At 41.9% G+C, this 11,272-nt stretch overlaps 1 protein-coding gene across 2 annotated transcripts in view; it reads right to left on the bottom strand.

Moving 5' to 3' along the window:
* Positions 1-1,118: 1,118 nt before the first annotated feature.
* The window catches only part of LOC145351504 (glutamate receptor ionotropic, delta-2-like), a 380,118-nt gene continuing 369,964 nt past the window's right edge, over positions 1,119-11,272 (bottom strand). Inside the window, exons 15-16 of one of the 2 annotated variants that reach the window (XM_080201102.1) lie at positions 6,664-6,901; positions 1,119-2,813 (exon numbers count right to left, since the gene is read on the bottom strand). In XM_080201102.1, coding sequence (XP_080057228.1) covers positions 2,466-2,813; positions 6,664-6,901 — 586 coding nt within the window. In that variant the 3' untranslated portion in view covers positions 1,119-2,465. The remainder of the gene's footprint in view (positions 2,814-6,663; positions 6,902-11,272) is intronic. The other variant, XM_080201103.1, reaches the window with a different exon arrangement.

Below are 11,272 nucleotides of genomic sequence, written 5' to 3'. Positions count from 1 at the left end.
AGGAATTGAACTCACATCGTTGCTGTCACTCTGTGTCACAAACCAGCCATCCAGCCATCTGAGCTCACCAAATTAATGCTGGCTCTCTCTGATCAGCTGGAATTTTGCAAAGTTTTCAGCCTTGGTCACTGTATCATAATGATACATTCTAGAGCAGATAGATTTGACTCTGTAACAATGCTTCTAGCTGCATTATGCTTATTTAAACATCAAATCCTTGGGCATGGGCAGCAACGTGAGCCAAAGATGAATGCCAAAGGGTCGAATACCAGCCCCAAGTCTACGCAGTGGTGCCACACAAACATATTTCTCTCCCTAATTTCTCAACATATAGGCTGGAATTTTACCGCCCCACATGAAGGGGAATCAAAGGGGGCGAGGGGTAGACAATGGGAAAGTCCATTGATCTCGGGCGGGATTTTAGTTTTGGGAAAAAACCCATCCATAATGTTAGGCTAGCAAGGTCTTTACTTCCCGTTTCCCTCTTTCATCTTTCTTAAACAGTGGAGTGACATGTACAATTTTTCAATCTGAAGAAATGATTTCTAAATAAAAAGAACCTTGAAAAATTATGGTTAGGACATTGGCAATATTTTCACCCGTTACTTTCAAAACCCTGGGATGGTCCTTGGGATTTGCCACGCTTCAATGCCATTATTTTCTCTATTTTTGTTATTTTGCTTGGGTTATTTTTGTTAAGTTTCCACTTCCGATTCAATTTTGCTTTATTGGGATGGCTAACATACATCCTCCTCTTATCACAGTTTGCAAACAGGCCAAAATGTATTTATGTCTGACAGTGCAAATGCTTTAAAAATTAAATCTGTACTTCTAATAATAAACAAGTCATGAGCACCGGGTAATTATACTTTGCCTTCTTATAGTGTAGCTAACATATTGCTTGAGTGGTCATGAAAGTTTATGTGCAGGACATAGCCAACTGTTACCTCATACAAATTATTGTCTTTGAAAGTTATAAATACTTTTAGTTATCACTAAAACAATAAAAAACAACAATAACCAACAATTTCAAACACTGTTGTACCATTTCTACAAAGCTAGAAGCAGCTCAATAAATCAAAATTTTACATATCAAGTAATTTATAGCTGTACTGGGATCGCCTTTGTATTGGCCGTGATATAGAACAACACTGGGGGCTGCTTCATTGCAAATAAATCAATAATAAACATTTCAAAAATGATTTGAAACTTACAAGGAGACTGATAGTAAATTATTTTAAGTAATGTCGTATCTCAAGTTTCTGTATTATCTGACAGGTTCTGCAAAACACCAATTTGTTCAATCTCTTACGTAGAAGCATGCTGCCCCCTAGCCATTTCATACAATTTTATCATCAGACACATAGCATTGAGTTGCTTACAGGTCTGTGGAAATGAGTTGAAAACAATTCTATTGGAAAGTTTGTTTTAAACAGGAGCCAAATTTCAACTTACAAATTATACAACCAGATCAATTTATTACTTGTGCTTCATAGAAAATATTTCTAAAAATTCTCAAAAAAGGTATATTGACTAAAAATGACCCCCTCATCAGGTACTGCCGTTTGATAACGAACAGTAAATTTTGAAATTTTATTTTACTCATAATACAATGAAACTAATTATTGTCATACCAGTTATAACTCATTTGTTATTATAAAATTGATAAATCTAACACTGTTTCTATGACCTTCTCTAAAGTGCATCATTTGTATCATCATGGAGCCAATGTAATGTACATTTTTCTAGTTCATTTAGACATAAGTAACTAAGCAGCACACATAAATTTGCGTAGAATGTTTCTTACTATGTCACAAAGAGAACACCCTGTGACTATCTTAATAACCTCAAATCTGCTGGGAGATCATTAGTTCTGATATTAAGTCAACCATCTTTTTAACTTCTCTTAAGTCTTTATTTGTTTCAATTCAAATTTTCTTTGAACTTATTTCTGTTTCTTTAATTCCCAGTGACTTAATATCAGCATTTCAATTTGTTTGGTGAACACTTGTTACTGGCATTGTCTGTCGGATATCTAAAGATGAGATGGAAGTGAGGCACTTCCTAGAATACTTGCATGTATTCTGACAGTCAGGATTACAACACTGTCACTGGAGGTCTAGGAAGGTCATCTGTCCATTCTTTTTGAGCTGCAAATGGCTCGTAGGGCAAGGTACGAGGGAATGGATAATAAGGGAAGGAAAATAACTAAACTGGGGCTAGAAATTTATACCATGTAAATGTAAATGGGTATAACAATATGAAAGTTCCACCTTCTTAAGAACTGTATGGGATTGCGTAAGTAGAATAGGCATGTGATTATTCATTTTCTGAATATTACAATGAACAATGTGATCAGATTGATCCAATAAAACTTATAACTGCATGTGACAAATCCTTCTAAAAAGAAGTTAACTTACAATGTTCAAAAACTCACATTTCTTAGGGCTGTAGTTTAATTAAGATCAGAGGAAAGAAGAAGGACTGCTACAATCTCTCTCATTTCGTGGTGTACAGACACATTGTGTAGTTTGTTGAGCAGCTGTGCCACTCAGTGGCAATCCTGATGAAGTCTTAGCTGATAAGCTACATGTGCTTGTCCTCCGTACCTGGTCAGGTATGAAGGTTGACATGGTCAAATGAGTGTTCCTGAAATCACTGTATTGATCCTGATTGTCACCAGTTGGCATCATAGATAGTTCAAAAGAATTTAAGTCTACAAACGATGGTGAAAATTTAAGAGAACTCTCGTCGACTTTAGAGAGCTCATCTGTCTGTTTCTGGATCTGATCAATTTCAATTTCATTGTCCTCCTGCATTTGGAAAAGGAAAAATCAAGATTTAATAAATCATTACTTAACAGAAGTTATTACTAGTAATGAAAAAGGGCACAGCCTCTTACCTTGTCATTATGGTGCATGACTACTTTCTGTTTGTGAGGGGTTCTATGGGAGGGAGCTCTCTCCCACAATTTGCATACTTTGCCAAACCTTAACATATAACTTCAGATGGAGAAATCTCAGCTAAGTAATACAGACCGAGGCAATAATAAAGGGAAAATAGAGAGACTTTGTGGAATTTTCCCAAAAAATGGCAGCTTCTGACTGAAAACCGACGTGTTTCTGCCCAGAGAAAGAGGCAGCTTCCAGATCTTCTGACACTTGGCCAAAAAAGCAGGGGAATGCGATTTGCGTCATTGTTTGCAAGTGAGGCCTAAAGATGCCGGCAAGACCAGCTCCACAGAGAATAGAATGGCCTTTTTAAAGGTGCTCCAATCTCAAACTTAAGAAACAGGCCTTCCTCTCCACAGACAACGAGACCGACACTCATCCATCATCGGTGGCAATCTCCACTCTTCCATTCATCATCACTAGCAATTTACCTTCACCATTGCCATCCTACCCCTTGGCAGTGCCAGTACAGCATTGCCCCCTGGATGCTAATGTGCTCAACAATATGAAAGAGCTGCAGTCTTGTATTTAACTTAGCTGTCCCGCAATACAAAATGCATTAACTTCTCAAATGGTTTCAGTGGAATTATTGTTTGAACAAAACCCTCCAAAAGAAAACATAAACAGATCAAAAAGAAAAAAAAGATAACTACTTATCTTTAATGGTTTTGTTCTTAATTTTTTTTATATAATCTCATGTGTGTTGCTGGCTAAAACAACATTTTAATTGACATCTCTAATTGCCATTGAGAACGTGTTGGTGAGCCGCATTCTTGAATTGCTGTAGTCCATCTGGTGTAGGGACACCCTCGATGCTGTTAGGAAGGGAGTTCCAGGATTTTGACCCAGTAACAGCGAAGGAACAGTGATATATTTGGTATCAATGGGTGCTATTCTGATTGGCGGTTGGTGACTAGTGGAATGCCGCAGGGATCGGTGCAGGGGCCTCGGCTATTTATCATTTCTATAGATGATCTGGAGGAGGGGTCTGAGTGTGGGGTGACGAAATTTGCTGATGACACGAAGATGAGTGGTAAAGCAAATTGCGTGGAGGGTGTGGAAAGTCTGCAGAGGGATCTGGATAGGCTGAGCGAGTGGGCGAGGACCTGGCAGATGGAGTATAATAGCAAGTGTGAGGTTATCCACTTTGGCAGAAATAATAGTAGGAGGGATTATTATTTAAAGGGCAAAAAGCTGCAGCATGCTACGGCGCAGAGGGACCTGGGGGTCCTTGTGCATGAGTTGCAAAAAACCAGTCTGCAGGTGCAGCAGGTGATCAAGAAGGCGAATGGAATGCTGGCCTTTATAGCGAGGGGGATAGAATATAAAAGCAGGGAGGTCTTGCTGCAACTGTACAGGGTACTGGTGAGGCCACAACCAGAGTACTGTGTCCAGTTTTGGTCGTCGCACTTGTGCAAGGATATTTTGGCCTTGGAGGGAGTGCAGAGGAGGTTCACTAGGCTGATACCGGAGATGAGGGCATTGGATTATGAAGAGAGATTAAATAGACTGGGTCTGTACTCGTTAGAGTTTAGAAGGATTGGGGGGATCTTATAGAGACGTACAAGATAATGAAAGGGATGGATAGGGTAGAGGTAGAGAGATTCTTCCCGCTTAGAAAGGATAGCAGGACTAGAGGGCACAACCTCAAGATAAGGGGGGGGGGGCAGTTTAGATCGGAGTTGAAGAGGAATTTCTTCACTCAAAGGGTGGTGAATCTCTGGAATTCTCTTCCCCTCGAAGTGGTGGAGGCTGCCTCGCTAAATATATTTAAGTCATGGGTAGATAGGTTTTTGACAGACAAGGGAATTAAGGGTTATGGGGAGAGAGCGGGAAAGTGGAACTGATCCACTTCAGATCAGCCATGATCTTATTGAATGGTGGGTCAGGCTCAAAGGGCTAGATGGCCTACTTCTGCTCCTATTTCTTATGTTCTTATATTTCCAAGTCAGGAAGGTGTGTAGCTCGGTGGGGGTCCTCCAGGTGCTGGTGTCCCGTGCATCTGCTGCCATTGTGCAATCAAATGGCAGAAGTCACAGTTTTGGAAGGTGCTGTTGATGGAGTCTGGTTGAGATGTTGCAGCACATCTTACTGATGGTACACAGTCCTGCCGCACTGTGCATCAATGATAGAGGGGGTGAATGTTGAAGGTGGCAGATGGGATGACAATCAAGAAGGCTCTTTTATCTTGGATAGTGTCGAGCTTCTTGTGTGTTGGAGCTGCAATCAACCAGGGAGGTGGATCACACTCATGCCTTGTAGGTTGTGGACAGGCTTTAGGAGACAGGAGGTGAATTATTCTCTGTGGAGTTCTCAGGGTCTAACCTGCTCTGGTAACAACAGTATTTATATGGCTCGTGCAGTTCAGTTTCTGTCCATGGTAACTCCTAGGATGTTGATAGTGTGAGAATTTAGCAATGGTAATGCCACTGAATGCCATGGGGAGATAATTGGATTATCTGCAGTTGGAAACAGTCATTGCCTGGCACTTGTGTAGTGCAAATATTATTTGCCACTTATCAGCCCAATGTTGTCCAGATCTTGCTGCATTTGGGCATGCTACTGTTCCAGTCTCTGAGGAGTTGTGAATGGTGCTGAACATTGTGCAGCATCATTTGCAAACATCTCCACTTCTGGCCTAATGATGGTAGGAAGGTCATTGATGAAGCAGCAAAAGATGCTTGGGCCTAGGACCTGGGGGAACCCCTGCACTGATGTTCTGCAACTGAGATGACTGTCTTCCTACATTCACAATCATCCTACTTTGTGCTGGGTATGATTCAAACCACTGGACAATTTTGTCCCTGATTCTCATCGACTGCAGTTTTGCTAGGGCTCCTCGCTGCTACACTTGGTCAAATGTTGCCTTGATAGCAAGGACTCTAGCCTCATCTCAAGTTCAGCTCTTTTGTCCTTGATTGAATCAAGGTTATAATGAGAGCAAAAGCTGTGTCATTAATGGCCACTTTGTGGCCACATAAGAGCCCTTTCCCACCCAGCCTCGATTTTTACCTTGGTGGCAGATGACAGCTCAGGGGGTAAAACATATAAATAAAGAGAGTTGGATCTTGGTCGGGAAGGGGGAAGGGGGCCTTGATTAGAAGCCCCCTTCTCTCTGGAAGCACCCTCTCTTTAAGGCTTAATGACCTCCAGAATTAGCTCCCTGTCCCTCTGGTGCCTATTTCCCAAAATCCTGATCACCCTAGGCATTCTGTCCTCCCTGCCCTGGGACTTCTGCCACTTATCCTGTCCTCCGCTTCCCAGAACTTGGTGCCAAATAGCTCCCTGTAATGCCACTTCTGGCCATTGCGGCACTCTGCCTGGAGTGAGGGGGCAGCTGCTCCACCTAATGCCAATCAACATTTGTTAAAGTATAATTTTATTTTGGGGCTGCTGGACTCAGTGGGATATGTTCCCCACTGACTCTTCGGATGGTGGGTGCACAGAAAGTGCAAGCCTAAGTTTTGATTCCAGATTTATTAATCAAATTTAAATTCCACCAGCTGCTATGACGAAGCCTCTGGATTACTAGTTTCTTGGGATTGCCACTTTATTACTGCCTTCTCAAATATGCTGAAATAAAGATATACTTAAGTGCTCCCTATTTTAACAAAATAATGAAAATCAAATGATATTGTTCACACTTGCTTAATCTTTGCAATCAATGCAGCACAAAGCTGGGCTTTTCAGACATCTAAAATTCAAGTATTACCTCTCGATGAGAGTCTGTTTTCTTCTCGCCTTTCCACCAAGATTCTACCATGGCAGCGATAAAAGCCAAAATAACACCCAAAGCAAGAAAACCAAATGCTCCAGCAAAGTTTTGCAGATCCATTGGGCCTCCTTTTCCTTGTGTTTTAATATGACTCTGCAAATCGCATTTTCCAACCTTGGGCCACCACTTCTGCTTTAGTGCATCCAGGTCCCCACTTTGTTCAAGCTCTAGAAGCCTGTACAAAAATGCAGATAATATGTTATTTCAGGTCAATTGTTTGGGAGACCCATTCAATGAATGATAATGATTCAATCACCTGTAAATAACAACCTGCATTCATGCAGTATTTTATAATTTATCCCAGGGTGTTCCACAAAAGCAACCTCAGGCAAGGGGGCAGAATCTTTGCCCCAAAAATTTGAAGTGTCATAAACATCTGAAAATCAGAGTGTTTTCCTCCACTTTTTGTCAGAGAGCTATCTCATGCAATATTCCCACACTCTGTCAATTATTTTGACACTTGCCGTTTCATGTAGGTAATGGGGGTGGAACCTAAGCTCACAGGGGGAAGCCTGCTATAGACTGCCAGGCATGCGCCATGATCTCCCATATACTGTGTATTGGTCTACAGAATATATGGGAGATCGGTCAACACTCCCATAGACATCACATCCCTTCAAGCACCCCCATCCCCCAGTTGCTGGCCTCCTGATCACCACCATACCCCAATTGCAGGTCCTCCTGATTGCCAGACCCGACTCCCGATCAATGGCTCTGACCCCTAATCACTGGCTGCCTCCCCCCTCAGATCCTGCCCCTTTGGTACTGCCCAGTGCCCAGTGGGCAGTACCAGGGTACCTGGTGGGCACTGCTAGGATGCTAGGCTAGTAGTGGTAGGGTGCCAAGCAGGCACTGCCCAAGCAGCACTGCCCGCCATTGACTCCGACCATCCAGGGGGCCTCAATGGCCTCTGGTCCCACTGGCAGCGCCATCCCATTCAGTCACTGCTGGTGGGGACCATCTGTGATCCTCAGCGGTGAAGACCTCCACCATCAAGATTGGAAAGTTACGTAAGCCCAGACTATTCCATGCCGGGTTCACTAATCAGATGGGGCAGCATGGCACAGTGGTTAGCACTGCTGCCTCACAGCCCCAGGGACCCAGGTTCAATTCCGGCCTGGGTCACTCTCTGTGCAGAGTTTGCACATTCTCCCCGTGTCTGTGTGGGTTTCCTTCAGGTAATCTGGTTTCCTCCCATGGTCCAAAAATGTGTGTTACGTGGATTGGTCATGCTATATTGCCTCTTAGTGTCGGGGGACTAGCAAGGGCAAATGCATGGGGTTACGGGGATAGGGCGTGGGTGGATTGTGGTCGGTACAGACTCAACGGGCCAAATGGCCTCCTTCTGCACTGTAGAGAGTCTATGATTGGATTGTGTGATCTAAATAAGCACATAACTATGGGCGCAAGACTAATCATGTCATCAAAAATGGCCTGGGAGAATCACGAACAGCCCAATGCCAGGCATGATTCACTTCTTTATCTTTCTGTTCAAATTTCCAGCCCCAATACACTAATCGACCAGCACAGTGAGATGGAAAGATTGCGCACAAAAAAATGACATCTCCTGACAGAAACAGTTATTAGAAGGGATGACTGAAAGTCTTGTCAAAGAAATAAATTTAAGGAAAGTCTTATAAAGAAGGCAGAAAAGCTGAGGGGTTCCTGACGGATCTTAGAACATAGATAACTGAAGACACACAAAGCTGTCAGTGCTGAAGTGAATGGTGTCAGTGCTGAAGTGAATGGCACAATTCCCTGGGGAAGGTTATAGAGATGAGAGAGGCAAGGCAGTGAGAAAATGTGAACTTGAAGATCAAGAGATTATCACATTAAAAACTTAATTCATTCCAAAAGCATGATTGAGGATTTCAGGTATGAAAATAAGCAAAATACTGCAGATGCTGGAATCTGAAACAAGAACAGAGGATGTTGGAAAAACTCAGCAGGTTTGGCAGCACCTGCAAGGAAAGAAAGTATAACGAATGTTTCAAGTCTTTTTGCCTCTTTGTCAGAAGATTTTCTGGCAAAGAGTCAAAAGGACTCATAATGTCAACTTTGCTTTCTCTCATTTCAGATATGAAGATGTGTTGAGGGAGGGGTTGGATGAATAACTTTAGAGGTGGGAGAAGGCAATCTTTCTGATGGAGAGGACAAGGTTATGTGTGACCTGCAATAAAATGCTGATTCAACTGCAACCTCTAAGTAAGGAGCTGTAATTGGTAGTAAGAGAATGGAGTTTGACAGGAATGGGGTGAAAACAGCAATTTCAGTCATTCCAATGTGTGATGGGAGGAAATTATGAATGTCAATACAGAGGCAATGAACGGGTCAAAAAGTAATGTTGGGAAAGTGGAACTGGGTGTCAGCAACACTCTATTACAGTAATTTCCTTGAAATATCTGATCCAATGATGTCTTGCAGTACCTTCTTGGTTGCTGGAGGTTTCACGTTTCATGCACTAATTAATTATTGCACCAACTGTGCTACCATCCACTAATTATTCTAATGAAAATAATCAAAATAATCCCTTAATGTGATTTTTCCATTTACAAACTATTTTAAAGGCTAATAAACCCAAAATATTTTTGGTCATCAGAGATAAAGCAACTTCCAAGCATAAAATCCTTTCTAATTTTTTAATAATTCTGAACATGTAAAGTGTTATTACATCGTGGAGAATAAATCTAATAGTACAATTTTTACGATGGCGAACAATGCGCTTCTGCCGACTCTCAGAAGCCGAATACTATTTAAAACTCAATTGAATGTTGATTGGCAGTGGGTGGGACTTCTGTCCACCCTTGGAGGGAAATCCTGCCTTGGAGAGCTGATCAGGTTGGCTGGCACAGTGCTGCAAAGGCCAGAAGTGATAGTGCAGCATTCTGCCTGGAACTAAGTCTCGGGACTGTTCCCTAGGTAAGGCCCGAGGGCAGGCTAATTGGGGATGTCCTGGGAGGTCAGGGGAAGGGGTGGGATGGATTCTTGAATCCAGAGGTAGACCAGTGAAGTAGGGAGGGCTGACGATCCTCCAGATCCTGGAGGAGAGGACTTCAGATTGAGGCGCACACCCACTTTCCTGCCCATTTTCCTGTCTATTATTGAGAAAAGTTGATTGACTGCCTGACCATTTTGCCCATGTGATGACCTAAAAATTGCATGGGCAACGTAATGTTCTGGGTAATAGGGCAGATAATCCCTTCAGAAACAAAAAACAGCTCTGACGAAGGATCATCTGGACTCAAAATGTTGGCTCTATTCTCTCCTCACAGATGTTGTCAGACCTGCTGTGATTTCCTGGCATTTTCTGATTTTGTTTCCACAGTATTTTGCTTTTTTAAGATAATCCCTTCAGTTGGCTCCATAATTGTTGGCTGGTACATTGCCAGTCTGTGCTTATGTGCCCGACTTAAATATTGTGCCAATATGGGATGAGGTCGGCTTGCATGTTTGATGTCATTACACACTATTTTATGCTCTTCCAGGTACACTTTAATGTCTAACATAATCTCCCTCTTTCAATTCTGACTAAAGAGCCAAAAGGATTTGAAATGTTAACTCTGCTTTCTCGTCTTACAGCAGTTGCCACACCGGTTGAGTTTTTCCAGCATCCTCTGTTTTCATTGCAGATTTATTTCCAATTGACATTGGTCTGTTCTGATGATGAACCATGCTGCAAGGAACCTGAACTCTGGCATAGGTTCAATTCCAAAATCAATCCAGAGGCAAAATATTCTGAATGGTTGGTGTATTTGAAACCACATTGATTTTACTCTTGGCTGCAGCATTCCTTATTCCACCCACCTTTTCCATTTCATAAAACTGATTATTCATATATTTCCAAAATAATTGCACTGTTAAGTTCAAAACCACAATTATGCTGTTGCAACAAATACAGTATAAATGGGGAAATCTCATGTAATTTCTCTGTGCAAAATTGAATAAAGTGCCATAATTAATACATTTGAGTTTGAATATAATTTGATTGTGAATTCAGTGATTTTGATTGCTGATTTTCCTTGCAGGTGCTATAAACACAGATATTAATATATGTAATGAATCAAACAAGGACCATTTAATTTAACACATTATTTCATCCATTTAACATAAATTCGATTTGGTTGAATTTTTTGAGTAGCAATTTCATGCCACAGTTAAAACCATTACTCTCTTTCACACCCACATACACACATATCTCGCCATTCCCTGACCCTCATATCCACTTTCTCAAATCTCGGGGATGCAGATTTGAATGGATATGGCAGACTTCCGATTTAGCCAAAGGCAAAATACTGTGGGTGCCAGAATCTGACACAAAAACAGAAAATGCAGAGAAACATAGCATCTGTGGAAGTTCTGATGAAGGGTCAGCCAGACTCAAAATGTTGGCTCCATTCTCTGTCCACAGATGCTGTCAGACCTGTTGCATTTCTCCAGCATTTTCAGTTTTTGTTTTGATTTAGCCATTCACCTGGGATCTGGTTGGACCAGATAAAGCACAGTTAGGTTCTGCTCTTGTCTGCCAGGACTGCTCACTATACTAGGA

This window comes from Carcharhinus amblyrhynchos, chromosome 13, assembly GCF_965287045.1.
Source record: "Carcharhinus amblyrhynchos chromosome 13, sCarAmb.v2.hapA, whole genome shotgun sequence".
Classification (NCBI taxonomy): domain Eukaryota; kingdom Metazoa; phylum Chordata; class Chondrichthyes; order Carcharhiniformes; family Carcharhinidae; genus Carcharhinus; species Carcharhinus amblyrhynchos.
Note: the sequence above shows the minus strand (reverse complement) of the source record. Positions and strands in the feature narration are given on the sequence as shown.